The sequence below is a fragment of the Lissotriton helveticus genome, chromosome 8 (assembly GCF_964261635.1).
Source record: "Lissotriton helveticus chromosome 8, aLisHel1.1, whole genome shotgun sequence".
NCBI lineage: Eukaryota > Metazoa > Chordata > Amphibia > Caudata > Salamandridae > Lissotriton > Lissotriton helveticus.
The window spans coordinates 155193452-155213861 of record NC_136069.1 but is presented as its reverse complement, the minus strand read 5'-3'; the positions used below and the strand labels follow the sequence as shown (position 1 = coordinate 155213861).

At 42.5% G+C, this 20410-nt stretch overlaps 1 protein-coding gene across 4 annotated transcripts in view; it reads left to right on the top strand.

Moving 5' to 3' along the window:
• LOC144772459 (uncharacterized) overlaps positions 1-19980 on the top strand; it is a 138943-nt gene extending 118963 nt beyond the window's left edge. For all 4 annotated transcript variants that reach the window (XM_078656796.1, XM_078656798.1, XM_078656799.1 and 1 more), the window contains 3 exons: positions 3698-3733; positions 15841-15903; positions 19878-19980. In XM_078656796.1, coding sequence (XP_078512922.1) covers positions 3698-3733; positions 15841-15869 — 65 coding nt within the window. In that variant the 3' untranslated portion in view covers positions 15870-15903; positions 19878-19980. The remainder of the gene's footprint in view (positions 1-3697; positions 3734-15840; positions 15904-19877) is intronic.
• The last annotated feature ends 430 nt before the right edge of the window (positions 19981-20410 follow it).

Here is a 20410-nt window from a genome sequence, read left to right as displayed (position 1 = left end):
ATACTTCCTATGGTGTTGGCCAAGTATTGGGAGGTCTTTTCCAAAACACTGCTTGAGAAGGCAACCTCTTCAGTGCTGATCTTTCTAGTTCTATGGAATCTGTTTATTAACAACTCCCACTGTCTTTCACATGGTTTTAGGCTCCATTAAGTAGTCCCAGGTACAGTATCCTGCCTTGCTGTGATAGAGGCATAAATGTAACTTTTGTCTTCACTCTTTTCCCTCACTTGATAAGGGACCTTGAACTCCTCCTATCTGCATAGTTTCTAGGGTGACAGGGAGAATACTGCTCACTTCTTTCCTGTCTGCCTTTACTACAAGGAATTTAGTCTTGCTTCATGTCGTTCACCTTTTCTCTCATGTAGTTGGTGATCAAATTTGACAACCTGGTCTATAAACTCATAGCAATTTGTTGGGGTTCAACAATATGATCTAGGGACTCCTTTAAATTGTCCCTCAGCCCCTATAGAAGAGAGAAGCCTTGTTTTCCTCCGGACACTGGGTCTCAACAACCAGCCTACAGTCAGCAGGTGCCCTGGTCCAGCTCTCCATCTACTTCTGTTGGCCCTCAGCCAGCTCCAGGCTCTGTGTTCTTGCAAGCCCCCTCTCCTCTGCTCCATTCTTATTCCTCTTCCTGCTTATACGTCACTCTCTTCTCAAGCCTCTTCTTGCTCTCTTTCCAACACTTTTTGCTGCTCCTGCTGTTTTTCATGCCCTTTTGCCTGCTGCTCCCACCTGTTTCCCACCCATTTTTCATATTCTCCCATTCAGAATTTCCACTATAGCTACATTCTCACCATGTTCCTTAATCCTTTTTACTCTCAATTGCCTTTGTCTGCCCTCTTTGGGCTATTTTAGTCTGCTTTTGACCCTTTTTGCCCTTGCCCCGCCTTTTTCTCCTGCTTCCTCCCACACACCTCTCTCTGTCCCGTCTTTTTTCCAGCCCTGCCCTTTGACTCCTAGTGCCCCGCGTACCTCCCAGGACCTACATAATGCCGGCTGTAGCGAGGCCATGCAGCTTGCATATTGCTGGCACACCAAAGATGCGCAAAAGGCAAGCACATGTGCGCCTGTGCAGCAACAACAGCACTGAAGTAGCCCTGATCACAGCCTCAGACGACACCTGGGCCCTCCTTGACAAATGAGAGACAGCACCCCCTTATCCTCCTCTCAGCAGGGTGAACTGCGTTTACAACGAAACGTTTACAACGCACTACCATTACGACGCAACTTTTACAACGCAAACTATTACAACGCATAGCGCTTGGGGGCGCTCTAGGATAGGGAATAGGTTAATTTACTATCCAATAACCTTCCCTAGTGTCCACGGGGACTGGAGTTGGAATAGTAAATTAAACTATTCACTATCGAGCGCCCAAGAGCATTATGCGTTGTAATGGTATGCGTTGTAAAAAATGCGATGTAAAGGTAGGCGTTGTAAAAGTATGCGTTGTAACGTCATACATCCCTCAGCAGCCTTCGACATCATCTCCAACATACGCCCATTGCAAGACTCTATGAGATAGGCATCTAAAGAGCTAACCTCACATGGATCTCCTCCTACCTCACCAACAGAACACAACAAGTGTACATTCAATCCTTCACCTCCGAACCCAAACCAATCCTTTGCGGAGTTCCTTAAGGTTCATCATTCAGATCCACTCTCTTCAACAGCTACATATGCACCCTTGGCAATGTAGTCAGATCCAACGGACTCAACATTATATCCAGTGCCAATGGCACGCAACTCATCCTCTCCCTCTCTGAAAATTCCACCACTGCCTGAAACAACTTTAAAGAATGCATGACCAACGTTGCCAATTGTTTGTAGAATAACTGCCTCAAGTTCAACACGGGCAATATGGAAGTTTTGATCTTAGGCAGTGACAACTCCCTGTGGGATGCCTCCTGGTTGCACACAGACCTGGGACTCGCACCAACCTCAACAGAGCATGCCAGAAACCTCGGTATCATCCTGGATAGCAAACTCACCATGAAGTCCCAAGCAACATAATGTCATCATCCGCATACTTTATCCTGACAATATTATGTAAGATTTTCAAATTTCTTCCACAAAACACGAGATACCAAGCCCTCGTCAACAGTTGACTGGACTACTGAAACACCCTCTATGTGGGAATCGAGGCCCACCTACTTCAAAGACTACAGAAAATCCAGAAAGCTGCAGCAAGGCTCATCCTGGTTTTCCCTTGTCACACCCACATCACCCCGCACCTCAAAAACTCCACTGACTTCCTTTTTAGAAAGATGCCAGTTTAAGCTCCTCACTCGCATGTTCAAGGCACTTCACAACTCCAGACACTCTTTGGACGTCCTTACTCTTCCTTACTCATGCTGCCTCATACCCCCTGCTTTTAACGCAGCTGAGCAGGAGGATGCTCCTTCACCTACCTCACAATCAAAGCCTGCAATGGCTTGCCCTTGTACCTTGGGACTTCCCCTACTGTACAGGAGTTCTGTAGGATTTAAAAAACCTGGCTCTTTGACTGAGATCCTGGACCCTGCCAACTCCTGGATAGCCACAAGGGTGACAAGTCACACTCTGCAATTGGACAGACAGGGAATAACGAATGCTACTTTGGTTGCATCGGAAGTGAATGCCCCAGGATTGCACAATAAGTGCAACAGACATTAGCTCCAGAAGGCATCTCATTTGGAACTGCCCCCATAAAATTACTCGGTGCGGTCTGAGGGACAGGGGTATGGTCTTCTCCGGTCACATTAAAAGACTGTTTCCCTCCAAGGGTAGGGAAAGACTTGGGCTTATGATCAGTGTGTGCAAAATGTGTCTTTTTCTGACATTGCTCCAAAGTTACTTAACCAATGGGGAGTTCCGCAAATGATCCCTAACTCATCCCTAAATGTCTGATTCACCTTCCATATGGTCTGGACCTCAGTTTGCATGTCTGCCAGGGCTCAGACTAGGTCCAGTGCACAAGGGGCCTCCTTTATTGAGGTTAGGGCTAAATCATGTTTGTCTATATGATCAGTAGGGTCCATATTGTCCAAGTGGAAAAGGTTGTTGTACCTTGGCTTTCTGTTAAGGCCTCTAACTGGGCATATTTATCTGTGGGGTCGATGCTGGACCTCTACTCTCCTCTGGGACACATCCTGACCAGGGCTACAACCCTAAATCAGCAGGTGTCTCAGAAGGGAATGGGGGAGGATAAGAAAAAAGAGAAAGATCCTTAATCAAGATCTTGTATAGGGGAACCTCCAGAAAGACTTCTCTTAATGTTATTGCTGTGTTTGCTTTGTCAGACTGTTCCTCGTCTATACCTGTTAACGATTCACAAGGGAGAGAGAGACCTTAGTTTACCCAATCTGTTCAAGTTACTGTACATCAGATCTCCTTACACACAAACAATCATTCAGTACAAATATCAGTGTACCTACTGTCTAGAAGCTGTAACCACTACTTAGGTAGAGAACCCCCTTGCTTGAAATTTGCTAATAATCTCTTAGTCTCTTTCTCAATACTTAGCAGGAGAGGATAAAATTGTCAGTTCAGTACATTAGATTAAAATGTCTCCCAAGAGTTAGCCCCATGTTTTCAATTCTTAGGAATTCTCAATTTTAGTGCACAAATCTTAGTATTTCTTTGATGTTCAGTTAGCTTGGTACAGAATCCTTAACATACAAGTTAATGCTGCTCTTTCTCCCTTTCCTCTCACAGGAAGAACTCATGAGGTGAAAGGAGGCTCATATTCAGGTAAGAAGCTTGTGGGGACTCCAGGGGATTATCAAGCTTCCAAGCTGCAGATCTTTGGTTGGGAATGCAGATTTTAAGCAACTACAGGAAGAAAGATCCACTCTCTCCAAAAGGAATAAAGTCATGCAGAACTTTGTCATTTGGGCGCAGTATTTATACTGCTGTCAAGCAATATGGCCACCGCTACTGTGTGGCACTGATTTTTCCTAGGGAGTGTGTGCCAGATAATCAGTAGGCAAAAAGGACCTGAGGAATGAATGTGGGTTTAAGGGGGGCTTGGAGCTACAGGGACAACAGGCCCCTGTAGATAATGTATAGTGGAATAAAGGGTCTTTTGATTAAAATAACCATGAAAGTGATCTATTGGAACATAAAGGGCCCCTTAGAAGGAATGACCTGTGGGGGTGGCAATATGAGCAACAGAACAAAATCACTTACAAAAATCACAAAAGATGGAGTGAGAGAACCAAGATCCCTAACAACCCCTGCAAAAACAGTGACCTGATGGGCTGACTTGGTGGGATAGCAGCCATGAAAGCATCACAAAAGGCAGAATGTGGAGACATTGGCAGCCGGTTCCCATGAACCAATATCTGGCACGTACCCTTTCCAATCCACTAAATAATATAGACGACCCATGACTCTCTTGGCATACAAGATGCGATGGACCTCAAACTTCATTTGATCATCTACTCATATCAGAGGAGAGGGGCCCTTAAGCCAAGTTTGAGCCCAATAAAGTAGAAGCAAAGGAGCATGAAACACTGGATGCTGTGCCAAACCATCTGGCAATTAGAGTTTCATTGCCACTGGATTGATGCCACTGGGTTGATGCCCCTGAAGATAGACGAATGACCCTGATAACTTGGCTGTAGCTTGCAGGGTCATTCCATTTTAGGCTTCTTGGAATAGAGCCATATCATATTCCATTCTTTGTACTCAGGCTGCTGTTTTTGATGGTTCTTGGTCTGCAACTCCATGTGTTCCTTCAACTCTTGTAACCGTTGTTTAATGTATTTTTGGACTTGTGATTAGAGATCATGATAGTCCTGGATAGATGGAATATTGCTTGGAGTTCTTGGTGGATCTGAAGATAAAGCTTGTGGATGCTTACCTAGTAGACAGTGAAATAGGGAAGTACCAGTGGCACAAGACTGAGAGCTACTGTATGCACATTTTACTAAAGGGAGTATCTGTTCCCATTCCGCGGAATTAGTGACTAACAAAAATCAAAAAATCTGTTCCATTTACTGATTTACTTGCTCTGCCTGCCCATCAGTTTGTGGGTAATAGGCAACCAAGAGTCGAGCATCAATGTCCACCGAAGTACACAAGCTCTGCCATAATTCAGAGATAAATTGTGCCCTCCTATCAGAAATTATAACACAATGGAGACTATGAAGCAGTGTGACAATCTGAAAGAAAAGAGAGAACAAATCCTTCAATGTGAGGAGTTTCTTTAGAGGTACAAAGTGTGCCATTTTAGAAAACAGGTCCACAGTTACCCAGATTGTAGTGTGATCATTGAAATTGGGAAGGACTGTGATAAAATCCATGCTTAAGGTATGCCATGGGTATGGAGGTACTGGGAGAATATATAAGAGTCCTTGGCACTGAGTAGCGAATCTTATTTTGAATGTGTGTTCGACATGAATGATTATAGTTGTGCATGTCCTTAGACAGTCCGGGCTATCAGAACTATCTTTTGCAATTTACTATGGTTTTCTAAATACCAGTATGTCCAGTGAGAAGGGTATACAATTTCCTGCACTAGCTCTGGGGATGTTAGAAATACATTGTTCTATTGTAAAAGAGGCCATCTTGTATTCTATTCCCATTATCAGTCAACCATATCCCTTATCAATCTGAAGGGCGTCCTGCCTTACGCTTTCAAGAAAGGTTTCTTTTTGGCAACCTCCTAGAACCATTTCTGGGCACGATGTATGTGTCTTGGGAGGTATAACCCCACTGCGGCAGGGTATCCGCTTTTCTTTCTTGGGGCCCTGGGTGATAGGTTGGTATAAAACCAGTGGCCACCAAATTTTCATTGAGTTAAAGCATTGATAGATGAATAAAAATGCAAAATCTTGTTTTTTATGAATATCATGACAGAGTGAGCAGCTCTCAACAAGTAATGTTACAATTCCTGAATACCTAACTTGATGGTGAGTAACTCTCTCTCAACAATCATGTAATTTTGTTCTGCAGGTAACAGCTTTTAGATAACTTAGCTATGGGATGCATATGTCCTGTAGAATTATCTTGCTGCCACCTCCACCCCACCACTACTTGAAAGGTATCTGTTTTGATGGAAAAATGTTGCATAGCATCAGGGTGCCTAAGCACCGGGACTGGTGTGAACTTGTCGTTAAGCAAGGCTAAGGTTTGATCAGCTTCCTCGGACCAGTGGAAAGGTACTTTCCTGTTCAAACAGTCTGGTAATGTGTGTAATATTTTCAGAATAATGGGTAATAAATCTCATATAAAAAAAAAGAACGGTGAACCCCAGGAAGCCCAGTAAGTCCTTAATTTTAGTACGTGCTCACCAATCCAAAATTTCAGCTACCTTTTTCTTATCCATAGTTATGCCTTCCAGGGAGAGAAAATAACCCAATAATTCTACTATAGAGGTTGTCGAAGGTAAATCTTTCAAATTTAGCAAATAGATTGTTTTCAAAGAGACATTATAGAATAGCCCAACGTGAGTTATGTGGTCAATCAGGTTCTGGGAGTAAAGTAGGATGTCATCTATGTAAACAATGGCACAGATATGCAATAAGTCTCTTATGCCTAGATGCATTAAACAGAATTGCATTCGCAAACGGTGCGAATCGCAAAAATCGGCCGTTTGCAAATGCAATTCTCAAATTTTGAATGCATCATGCTTTTCGCAATTTTAGGAATCGCAACCATGTTGCGATTTCTAAAATTGCGATTGCATTTAAGAAATCGCAATTTGAGATTTCTTAAATGCAATGCATGATTATTTTTAAATTGCGAATTCGCAATTTGGAAGGGCTAAATTAGCATGAAGTTGAACTTCATGCTAATTTACCGAAAACTTTCAAACATGCGCAAGTTACATATTTGAAACTTTTAATTTACACACACACATGTCCTTGGGGCATGTGTGTGTGTAAATGGATCTTAAAGTTAAATTTCAGAGGTGCAGGGAGGGGTTCTTTGGACCCCCCCTGCACCCTTGAAATTGCATTCACATTTTGTGATTCGCAAAATGCCCATAGGAATCAATGGGAAGGGTTTCCTTAATTGCGATTCGCAAATTGTGAATCGCAATTAAGGAAAAATACCGAATCGCAAAAAAAAATGCGAATTTTTCATGCATTGCCATTTGCGATTCCTAAATTGCGATTCCTTAATTTTCGCAATTTAGGAATCTAAAAAAAAAACGTTGATGCATCTACCCATACGGACCTTGTTAACAAAGAACTGGAACGCAGCTGGGGATTTACAGAGTCCAAATGGCATTACTATGTATTCAAAGAGGCTGAACTTAGTTTGGAAGTCCCTCTCCCATTCATTGCCTTCTTTAAATCTGATGAGGGGGTAAGCCCACAGGATCAAGGGTAAAGGGTACTAATTTTTAGGTCTCGCCTAGACACCGCGCATGCGCTGCATAGGAGGAGACCTTTAGGAATCGATTCAGTTTTTGGCTCAAAAATGTGCATGTGTTGCATTGCTTTCAATGGCAACGCGTGCACATTTGGCGATTCCATGTGGGAGCGAGCTTTGAAACCATCTGCTTGTAATTAACAGATGGTTCCTGCTCGCACCCGCAAGGGATACAGGCGCAGGCCCCTCCTTTCTCCCCTCCCCCTGCTGCCTCCTACTCTCCTCGTCAAACCTGTTGTTCTTATGTGTGCTTAGTCAATATAAACAGGGGAAACCCAATAACCCAAAGGCATCTGGGAGTAAAACAAACAGTAGGAACAATGATGTCCACGGTGTAGTTATTTTTGTATACATTAGTTATAGGACCGATACTACTAATTATCTTTCCTTGACACAATACGTTATCTTCAGAATTAAATCAATCTTGCATTCTGGATAACCTTCATTCCTATACATGCATGTCCAACAAATTAATAAATCAGAAAGGATTCAAAATATTGATTTCTATATTCTGTTTATCTTTCTTTTTTTCTCTTATTTTGAAAATACATATATATATACAAACATTTAACAAATATATATACACATATATACAATATTTATACAAACTATAAACATGGAACAAATTCAAACATAAATCTTGAACCTTACTTTAGGTTCAAATGCCCCCAATAAATTCAAGCAAGGGATGTAAACCTATTGTTATATCAATACATTGCCTGCACTTAGGTCACCAACAACAAGTATAGAGGAGCTTATGAAGGTCTAATCATTTCTCTCGTCCCTTTGTATCAAGCTCCTTTCTTGTAATTTCATATGTTTACAACCAATTATCTTATGTTGATGCCGTAAACAAGCAGTCGACGCGTTTCAGCCTCTCTTTTACTCCAGGCCTCTTTAGGACTTAGGGCAATTCAATAATACTACCTTTGCTCCATATCTACCTGCATCTGCAATTCCATCTTATTTTTCTATTTGCAGGGTAGATTACACCGCAGTGTCTCACGGGTAGGTGCTCGCTCTTTCTATCAGCGGCCAGACTTCTTGATTCAAGTATCGCCAAGTCCTATCTTCTCACTTCATGCACCGGGAGTTGCATTCTTACGTGTGCTTAGAGCAGCTGTGGAAACACTTATTTCACCTATACCCGCTTGTATTGAAGTCAACTATAGACTTGTGCATTAGGAGAGCTTGTGAAGACCTGTCTGTCACCGTACACGGCGTGCGTGCACATCCCTCGGGTTAAGAGCGAGTTTGCTGGGTATGTTCAAAAGTTTTTTCTGCCCCCACCACTTGCCTATTTGCAAAGAGGGGCGTATGAGACTTTTGGCGGATTGTTTATGTTTTGTTGTTCCGCCTCCCGTAGTGTGTGACTGGGGGGAACAAATCTGGAGGAGAGCGGTCTCCCTGTCTCACAGAGGTATGTGTGCTACCAATGTTTTTTCTGGCGGGTTGTTTGGTTGCCCCCCAAGGTGCCCACGGCGAGAGAAGTTATATAGTTATCTTCGCCTGTTGGGTGTTTGTGCACTTCTAAAACGTTTTACATTATTCCACATCGCACTCTCGTGTGTGCGCCCTTCCTGTTGCGTGTGTCAGAGCTGCAACGTGCTTCCACTGGCATGCTTTGACAGGTTGAATGTTTTGCAGCGTTGCAGTTGTAAACCTGCATTTTTTGTCTTGAATCAAGCGTAAGCGAGCGACACACTTTGACCTGCGGGGGTCGCCTGGAAGCCTGCGCGAGAGTGCGGTTGAGGCGCTTGTGAAGCCCAAGGTCTCGCACGAGGCCGATACTCATTCCCGCTAAGTGCGTAGCACCATTAAAGATTTATGCATCTGGGCGGACACATACATTTTTTGTTCACAGCAATTACTTTGTACAGGATGCAGGGAGAGCCCAATGGGAAATAAAGCAGAGAGAAGTACCCCCCCACCTTTCTAAAGCGGCTTCTACGGATCATTAATCTGCGTTCCTCTCCTCAGGGTTGTGGTGTGCGCCTTTTATATGGTGTGGTATATACGCCATCAAGAATCTATGCATCGATGGACATTCACAGGGCACTGCCATTTCCAACAGCGTGTGCATGTGTTCAAGTGCTGTAGTGCCATATTAACACCCGGTCACGAGCTGTACGAATGCCAATTATCAATAATTAATACAAACAGAATTGTATTAAGAGTTTGAACTTTGCTGCATATCAGGTTTGATTCGCTCCTCAATACAGAGCGAAGGTAGAATAGCAAAACTACTAGTGACCATAAGTAAATACAAAAACCAGACTGGATTAAATTTCCACTCCTGAACTTGGACAACCTTTGATTTCATTGTAAAGAATTTTCCTCTAACATTCGCCTTGCAGCAGAATCGAGAAGTGGGGCGCTTTGTTGACATTTCTCTTTTAGTCAAGTGCCTAAAACAGCGTCAGTGATTACTCGTGTAGAGGTCAGTGGTAGCTTGCATCATAATGTGGTGAGGACAGATTATGGACTTCAAAGTTGGAAAAGTGTGTCCACAAAGTGTTTAGCAAACATATGATGGAGTTCCTCAGTGGAGGCTCTCAGCGCATGAAGAATCAAGGGTAGGCTCGAGGTGCGCACCTTGTCAAAGACTTTTGCACATCTTCAGGGTATCTCAAACTGTGAAAAATAAACATAAAGCCTAGCAGTTTGCAAAGGCCCAAAACCTTTATTCAGCTTTATTATCACAAATAAATGTCCCTGTTTTGTATTGATCTCGCTGCATTGTTTTAAGTCTTTGAACTTGTGGAGTGAATAACTAATAATCAACTGGTGCAGGCTCACCACTTCGTCCACGGGTTTGTAATAAGTAAGAAGGAATCGACACTGGAGCGAAGTTCAAACCATAGGTCCTTTATGAAGCATTCATTAATGGGGCTCCGTCCGAAAAGCACCATAGAGATACTCAAGGAGAGAGCCCCCTGAAAAATGGTTACATGGGTTTTTGTAGCAAAGATCACAGACAAGGGACGCACAGAGGTAAATTGACCTTTGGGAAGAACACACAAATGAAACAATCAGTAAGAATCAACAATCTTGGTGTCTTGTGTAACGGTCGCGTCCTGAAGCTGCACAACAAGATAGGCTATCTGAACAAACTTTATCGAAGGCTATACCATTGTTCAAAAAACTCAGTGCAGACATCAGCTGTTCTTTTGTGTTGACCTTGCATGTTCGAGCAGCCTACAATGTCCCAATCTAGATTCTTTTCCAATGTTTATGCAGGTGCGATGTCAAGGATAGTGCCAGGCTGAAAACAGGGAAGGGGTAAAAATTGATGAGGCACAGGTTAATATAACAAGCTTTGGCATAGCCAAAAAGGTCTCGCCTTTGGGACATTATCAGTGTTTAGCCATGCAACAGTTGATGTTGCACCAAGGATAACGTGCTGCATAATTAAATACTTATAAGGCCCCAAAGGCGAGACCAATTGGCTATGCCAATGCTTGTTTATAGTGAGTTTGCCAAGCACCTTGTAATCAATATACACACAATTTTTTATTCATTTTAAGGGACAAAGAACAATGGGGAGGACACAGGTAAGGAAGAATGGTGGATGAAATGAATGTCTAGTAACTCATCTAGATAGTTTTTTAGATGATGAGTTTCTGAATCAGACTGGGTGTAAATTCTACTACACAGCTGGATGGCCCCGGGAATTAGATCAACTCTACAGTAAAACTTTCTATGGAGAGGTAGCTAAGTTGCCTTTTCTTTGTCAAAGACATCCTGTATGTCTTGATATTCGATGGGTCGGTTTGAGATAGTTCCCTGGTCAATAACTGCACAGGTCAAAGGAGACATTAGGTCTTTAGCAGTTGAATAACATATGGTTGACAATGTCACAAACCCACAGCCATGAGACACAAAATCCAATCAATATGATGGTTGTCGAGCTGCAACCAAGGCACCACCAAAAATCGTCCGAAGGTGAAAGTCTCTATGAGGACAAAAGTCTTTGTGTGTGACCATTTTCACAAACGAAAAGTTAGAGTTTGATATTGGATTATATCTGATGAGAGCTCTGAGCCATCAACAGCTCACACAGGTTCAAGTTTGTCTTTTTTTATTTGAGGAATATATTGGGAGATTTCAAGAGTGAGATTCTGCTCTTGAGTCTTATACATAGACAAGACCTTTCGTTGTTGGGGTTAAATGATTACTGTGCGCAGAATGGTTAGACAGTGTGGGATTCTCTCTCTAATGTGGGCCAAATATTGTGATCTTTTCCAAAACACAGCTCAACAAGATTACTTTTTCACCAGTAGGCAAAAAGTGTCATAGGGGCTGATTAAGGCCCTAATGATGGATCGGATTAAAATGGACAAAAGACAAAAGGCCCTTTGTATAGTTTATGGCAGCACAAAGGGTCTTATTAATAAAAGGGCCCTGGGAATGATCTACTGAAACACAAAGGATCCTCGGAACAAATGGCCCTGGGTGATGGCAATAGGAGTGACAGAACTAAATCCCAGGACACAAATCACACAAGAGGGAGCGAGATAACCTAATTGTTTCGTCTCGATAGAAAAACCTGCCGGATGGAGTTTGGTGGGATAGCAGGTAGGCAAGCACTGTAAAAGGCAGGGTGTGTGAACGTTTGCAGCGGTTTCCCATGAACAATTGCCTGGCCCGTACCCAAAAGGCTCCTAGATCTTTGAGTTCCTCTCATAGATTAGACTTTTCTAAATGTCACTTTTACACTAGATTATGGCCATAGCTAAAGAATTTTGGAATATTTGGGATAAATCCACAAAATATTATTGAGTTTCCGCACCCAGTAATCATGATACTAATGTGGATCAAGTTTAAAATATGATTGACCTGTGTCAACAGTGTTTCTGCCTGTTTTTCACATTTAATGATCTGAAGTTAACACTAGCATTGTACTAACATTAGGGAGCACAGCTTTCCCATGCCATACAATTCATTTACTGCAGCTATGCCCCATATTCCAAAGCCATATGAAAGGTGAGCTTATTAACTGAATGTACAATGTACAAAATGTTTTCCTAGCTCCAACCTTCTCTAAATGAGGGTGCACATTGTACAATTTTTTAAACATCTTTACATTTCTTAATTGCATCTTTGTTATAGAACTATGTTTAATTTTAAATTGTGGTATTTGAGCAGATAATGCTTTTAAGAACCGGAAATGAGGAACTTCCCCTTACTTGCCATTTGCTATCTCCCAGAAGACCATGTTTAGGTGAGCAAAAGAGTAGTCCAGATTGTTGTGTAAAGTACAACTTTGGCGTAGTTCTACAAGGTTTACTAACCAACCTACAGGTAACACAGTTGAACTTTGTTCAATGAACCGGCGCTAAATGTATAAGACAGGTTATCCTAGCCCCCCTGTCCCCACCCAAAACATCTTGAAGTAGAGTTATTGGTTTTGAGTTATTAACAATCTTTTGCAATAGGATCCGTGGCACTGTGGTAGGAAAAACAAGCCTATTTCGTTATTTACAATATCACACACACACACACACATTGGACTAAGAAGAATAGACTGATTTAACTAAAAGCATTTATTATAACAGGACAAACCTGTCTCTCAGCACATCTAAAATAACAACACAATATATCCCAGAACCAGCAAGAAGACACTTTGTAAACAACAAGATCAACATGAACATTTCAAACATGGTTAAAAACCTACTTTGATGCGCTACACTAGAAGAGCATGGAGAGTAGAAGAACCCGCTATTTAGAGTTTTTTAGGGAGAAGCAACGCACTGCATACCCTGCTGACAGCAAGAGATGTCTTTATCATTGGATGCATGAAGGCAGTGTTCCCTGTGAAAGACAAACACGTGCTATGGTAGCTACCTTCTTCTGTGACTCAGCCTTATCAGCATCAGGCGAGATGCAGCATCTTTGAAATGCATTGCCAGTAGGTGAGACTGCATTTTGTGCGAGAATCTGGGTAAAGGATCTCTACTCTCAAGTGGTTGAGTGCCAGTCTTTATATAGTAAATCCCCTCAGAGATTGGAATTTCTGACATAGGTTTAGGAATATCTGACTTAGATTATGTGCATCAAGGTGTACGCCCGGGATATTTCCTTATAAACATATAAGGTTAACAGACTTCTATTCCAACTATGCTGTTTTAGCTATATGTCTGTATTTGTCTGTTCGATCTGGGAGTCTCTAGTTGGCAGAGGTAGGTACCACTGTCCAAATAGGGACCCTTGCTCCTAGTCAGGGCAAGAAGGAAACCCTCTGAGATAACCCCTGCTCACCCTCTAGGTAGCTTGGCACGAGCAGTCAAGGCTAATCAGAAGGCAATGTGTAAAGTATTTGTACCAACACTCACAGTAACACAGTGAAAACATCACAAACTGACTTAACAACAGTTTAGAAAAATAAAGGTATTTAATCTAAACTACACAAGCCCAAAGCGACAAAAATCCAACATACACAGTTCAAGAATATGGTTTCAAAAGAGTTCTTAAGTTTGAGATAAAGTTCTTTAGGTTGCGATAAAATAATCCACAGTTGTGTGAAAAGTTCACAGTTGTGTCACGTTTAGCTCACAGTACCTTTAGTTGCGACAAAGTTCCAAAAGCAGAAGCTGATGTGGTGGAAAACAAGCGATGCCTTGCTCCTGAGACCCTGGGGAGGCGTTTGCGACAGCCCCGCTGCAGCAGCGGGCGTGTTGCGATGAATCTGTATGGGGAGGAAGGCCACTTGTCTGGATTCCGGTGCGTAGGTTCCGTAGGAAGTTTGTTCTTGCAAAGGCACGATGCGGCGATCTTTGGAGATGCGGCGATCTCCGGGGCGACGATGCGTGGACCAGCGGTGATCTTTTCTCTCGCAGCTCCTCGATGTGATGGCTTCGGGGATGACTCTCGCAGTGACGTGATGCGGTCCGCAAGCAGGTGGTGCAGAGATCTCACCCAGCGATGACAGGCTCTGCGACGACACTCGCAGCGATGTTAGACTTCCCGCACCGATCGGGTGCGTCCCGCAAAAGAAGGATGTGACGGCTCTGACAGCAGCAACAGGCGCTGTGACGATCTCGACCTTTATAGCGGCGGGAATTTCCTAGCACTGTCAGGGATGCGCTCCACAGCGAATGATGCGATAACTTTTCTGTAGCAAAGTCTCTCAAGCTTAGTTTCCAGCTTCCCAACAGAGGTACAACTTCCAGAGGCACCACACATGGGCCAAGCACTCTAGGAAGGACAGCACTCTCTCAGTAGAGCTCAGGGGAAGCTGGGGGTGAAGTCCTTTTGTACATGGCATGATAAGGCGGGACTAACAAACCTCATTATCAATCAGAAGACAGAATTTAGGAAGGACAAACACAGAAGCCAATGAAAAATATGGGCATAGTGAGGGAAGCTTGTCTCCCCATACTGGACTACTGCATACCTCGCAGAGCGAGCAGCGCATGCGCAGCAGTGCTAGGCCCGTCCTAAAAACAATGAAAAATGTTAGCATACATAACATGCAGTCATGATGTCAACATATCTGCTTGTGTTTAAAACCTCCCACTTCCTAAAAAGATATAACAGAGTCTTAAAGCAAGCTCTGAATATAAATAGAAGAGGCTTCAATAGGAACTGTCACAGTGCTAACCAAAATATGACCATGTAGCTGTGACAGGCCATCAGCCAAAGAGTTTTCACCTGTTAAATAAACTAAGGCTTCTGGTGGAAACCATCCTATTCCTCCACCTCTAAACAAGGTTGTTTAACTGTGAGTTTGAATGCGTAGAAATGAGAATAAAACGAATTTTTAACGTTCAAACACTCTGCCATACTCTAAATGACTAACTACATATATTAAACTGACCTTTACAATTCATCTTCATTGTTGGCATAACATTGTCTTGGTCTCATGAGGCCTCCATCCCTTATGGCGCACACACTCATCCAAATACTGACTGAAGCATTAACGGACCACTCATAATGAGGGCCTAGGTTACAACTGATGATAAAAGGGTGCTCAAACACATGAGTGAGTGCAATTCGGACTCATGTCAAAGGTGCTATTATGACCTCATACAAAATGATTTGCACCTCTTTTTTACTTATTTACTGGTGTGTATCTGGCTCTAACAGCTCCCTTCACTCCAAATTATTTTGCTTGTTTAGATGCTCTTGAATGAATGAATAAATGAATGAAGGAACATTTATAAAGCGCGAACTAAGCCCAAGGGCATCAAGGCGCTAGTAAGGAACACTCTGGAAATATATTCAATATCATTTACAAATATTTTAGATTGTTGAAACTTAATTTTGTCATTTTAGGGAAAATGTAAATACATTTCTATTACTGTATGTTTGTTTCTTTTCTGATGACTTTGCATTGTCAGGTGCTGTGTTTTACAGTCAGCCTTTCTTAGTAGCTCTACATGATAATTGTATGACTTAGTTGGACTTTATAAGCTTTGGGCAACTGAAAAAACATGGGCTAACTTATTCAAATCTCTTATTTCTGTGTACAGAGACAGACACAATCAAGGTCAGAAACTAAATGGGACCCAACTTGGATAACTCATTCCAGCATGGTAAGAATTTAGGTAACGCAATGGAAGTAGGTATAAGTAATCATATTGTATATGGCAGACCTTCCCTGGAAATTGATTTAACTCTTCCCATCAGAAGCATGTGAACAAATCACCATTGCCATGGCCACCTTACTGATCAAATATGCTCTCTGCGGTTCTAGTTGGTGCATTGGCAACATGTGCTGTTTCCCAGGATCACCAGAGCTCGAAGATGCACCGCCACCATAAATACAGTGAAAATATAGGAGTGCTTTTCAAAACAAATGGTAGCTGTCTTGTTTAGTCAAAACTTTCCAACCATTTTGCCAAAAATGGTGCCCCTTAGCATGCAAATGGACAATAACATTGAACATAATAAGGCTCTGGTATGGTCTTGATGGATAAAAGATAAGACATAGTGTACGAGGGGGAAATGAAAAAGTGAACCACACATCAGCAAAATTGGGAAGGGTTTAAAGCAGCGTGTTATTATCTGGCTTCTTCTAACTCAAGCAGAGTCTAGCTGCTTGGTTCGGAAACCTCTAGAGGTTCGTATTTCTTTTTGAGTCGCCCATTCTGTGGGTGTTGTTAAGAGTTATGGTGGGTGGCCTGCCATCTTTCAGTAGGGTAGAGGCCATACCTTGAGCCAACCTGGCAGAATACCGCCTGCCATATTTAGAGATCTCTGTTTGCCTGTTGCAGACCTCAGTGCATTCAGAGATGCCGCCGCCACCATGAGGACTCTGAAGACATTGTAAGTTTTCTGAGCAGCCGCCATGTTTCAGCCGGCCACTCAGCTAACTTTTTTGTTTTCAAAACTAACTTTCAAAGGAGGAGTTTGATTTGAGAAACAAAAACTAATGAGCAATACTCTCTGGGAAATTCCCCCGGGTTATGGGTGATCCTTTAAAAAAAATCCGTATGGCCACCAGGCTTTCCTGGTGGGCTCAGACAGGGAAAGGAATACATCCGATTGTTTGCCCTGAATGAGGCGAATTGTCTGAGATATATTTAGAATGATGACTGGATGTCTGTCGGATCATTAGTCGAATGTTTTTCTCCGGGGGCCTTCACTGCACTAATTATGATAGTTCATTCAACTCTAAATAGAGAGGGTGGACCATCAGTTTGGTGGACAGGGTACTCCACCACATTTATGGCTGGGCACCCTATCCACCAATCTGTAAGTACGATACCATGCCAAAAGATTCCAGTCTGGGAAATAGCAGAGCCTTATTACATGTCATGCATCTCTTAAAGGATGCTAGGGTGTTTAGTGTTCTCAGCAAGGGGTACCTGTTTCCCTGTAGATTTGCAGCCACAACCATGGTCTGGAAATTCTAAATTAATCATTTATTTCAGATTCAAGTACAAGAAATATTGTAGAACAACTCTAATGTAAGTGGCCCACGATTCTCAAGCACACTGTGTACCAGTTGAATCTACTACACAGCTCACCCCATTCATGACACATCTGTTTCTTTATACTCTACTCGAAGTATCTTCCCATGCCAAGTTCTCTGTCATTCCTATCACCAACACTTAGACACCTACCCACAGAGTTCACCTGTTTCCCTGCCTCTATCCAATCAACCCACCCCTCTCCTTGATCTACTGGTCCCCGTTAGTTCAAATTTTCCCTATTGGTTTGGTGCTGGTTTTGTGTTATGTAAATCCATATACCTACCCACATACATGCAAAAATCCCCCGAAACCTGCCCTTCGCATGGAAGCCTTTGACACTCTTTCAGACATCACCAGGCTCACAAGAGAGATTAAGCTCTACTGATTCCACAACTGCTCCACCGAGACAGTTTATTAATAGCATCGAAAAGTTGCAGAACTTTGCCTTGAAACTCCCCTTAACTTTACCTGGTATCACACATGGCCAAGACACCCAACAGACCATCAGTGCTGCAATTCACTCAAGAAATCATTTACATAAATTAACACAGACATCAGTGACTCTACCTACATGTGTGATTTACAACTAAATATATAATACAATGGTCGACTACATTTTAAAGATGAATACTAGCGATGAGAAATGAGTTCTGTCCTACATTTATAAATATGATGCTGTCAACCCATGAAACGGCAGGGCAGAAATGCTGGGAACAAGAAATGGGGCGATAACTGAATGGCAAAAAATGGAAGGGCATTTTCAACAGGTCTGCAACTAGTGCTTTCAGGAAAGCAATGATAGAAACCCTTATAAACATAGCAAGCACATTGGTACTACACCCCACAACGGATTCATCAGTGGAAAAGGGGTAGAAGCGCTGTCTGTTGGAGGGGGTGTGGAAATACAGGGCCTTTGCTATGTTTGTTGTCAAAATGCCCAAAGCGGATAAGATAATGGGCGGATGTATGACATTACAACGCATGCTTTTACCACGCATGCTTTTACATCGCGAGTTTTACAACGCATGGTATTACAACGCATAGTGCTTTGGGGCACTGGATAGTGAATAGTTTAATTTACTATTCCAACTCCAGTCCCCGTGGATAATAGGGAAGGTGTTGGATAGTACATTAAACCTATTCCCTATCCTAGAGCGCCCCCCAGCGCAATGCGTTGTAATGGTTTGCGTTGTAAAAGTTGCATCGTAAAAGCACTGCGTGGTAAAAGTTGCGTTGTAAAGGATGTTTCCCGATAATGGGCAGAAGTACTTGAAGAAATAGACTTGGGGCTTATTCAAGAGAGCCCTGCGCCCCTTTTGCACCAGTGGTACATACGTGGCACAGGGCTCTCATTTCAATTTAAGAAGCCACCCTGAATGGCCTTGAGTGTGCTCATAAATCATGAGTAAGGTGAAGCTGCGCAAACTGCTGTGTTGTCTTACTCTTTGCCCGGGAGGCGTTCCATGGGCGTTGCGGTGGGGTCTACCACATAACACCCATGGAATTTGACCCTGACCAGATTTATGAAGTGATGTAAATGTGGGGAAGCACCAAATCCATGCACCTTCCTCTATGAGGTGTAATGAGGAGAAATATGTTCATTTTTTCCTCCTTTGTCATGTGTGCTGCACTCTGTTTTTGTGCAGGAAGGTGTGCTTGCACAGGGAGCAAGGGCAGGAATGCACTGTATTGCTTAAATACAGTACATGTTGTCCCTTTCACTTCGCCGTAGGGCAGCGCAGCAAGTGCCTTGCTGCGCTGCCTTACGCCAAAATCCCATGAATGTGGCCCCTAACGCTAAACACTGCATTGATTGGATTGCCGCATTACATAATTTTGGGATGTCTGGCAATTTATCATACACTGCTAGTTGTCTGAGTTGGTGTCTGATTACTCTGCCCCTCTGTGAAGGTATGCAGGCAGTGCTGGGTATGTGAGGTAGAGCTGAGGTACCCAGTTATAGGACATGGTTGAGCAAGATTTGGGGGCTCATAGGAATGGAGAAAATGTCTATGTCAGTGGAAGGGAAGAGAGAACAATTTGGAGAAACGTGGAAACCATGTGTGAATATTTTGGAAACAAAACTGTAGGAGATCACTTAACCAAGGTTCGTGAGATTGCTTAAAATCCCTTGATCATAACAGTAGAATTGATGGATCAAACCCAAAGTTGGGTAGTTATTAGGAACGCATAAAAGACAGGTAGGAGGACAAATTATGCTCCAGATCCGATGAGTGTTGGCGTGGACATCTAAACGTTTGGCGGCACATTTGGGGTGGATTTAAGGGAGGCTAATACTGCTATTTGGAATTTATGGATGTTAACTGAATACATACATATGCACTACATTGGACATTTGTAGGCTTATGATGGTCGACACAGGATGTTTGTATTTTTTGAAAATGATAATAAAAATATTTAATCCACTAATACACAATACAGCAGCTGAACTGCACGCTCACCGCAATTAGTACTCGCCACAAGATCGGTTAAGACCAAAACACCTTACCTTGTTACACCTAATATGTTTTGTTGTCAACAATATGATGGTCTGTTATTACCAGCTAATTTTGTGTTTTTTCAATCTGCAGAGTTCGATGAGGTGCAATGGAAACTGATTGAGGCTGTTACTCTCTACCAGCTTTTATGATTTCATTGGCTAGTGAATTAAATAAAAATTCAAATTGACCTCTATCCTGAAAGTGTTTTATTTGTGTTCTTTTGGGTCAAATAGTTGGAATCACAAGATTAATCCATGTCCTCACCTCAGAGATTCAGAAGAAGAATCAAATCCCACCTTGTTTACCTTGTATCCGAATATTTCTTCAATGTTGATGATTGTGTCTCAATCACGTATTTTCTTTTAGGTTGGTGCCATCATGCATGCTTCTAAATGAGATCATTATGCAGTGCATTGTGTACACTTTGCACAGCACCACACAGACCCAACATCAAATATCCAAGGATATGGTTCAGAGTTAATATTATAGCTGTGCACAATGAAGCATCTGGTGAGCAACAAATGTCAATGCCTAGTAACTGATAGTGTATATTTGTATGGCACGTTTTCACAGTAGCTTGTCAGTAACAGCCAAAGTACTGACAAAAAACAGGCAAATGCAAA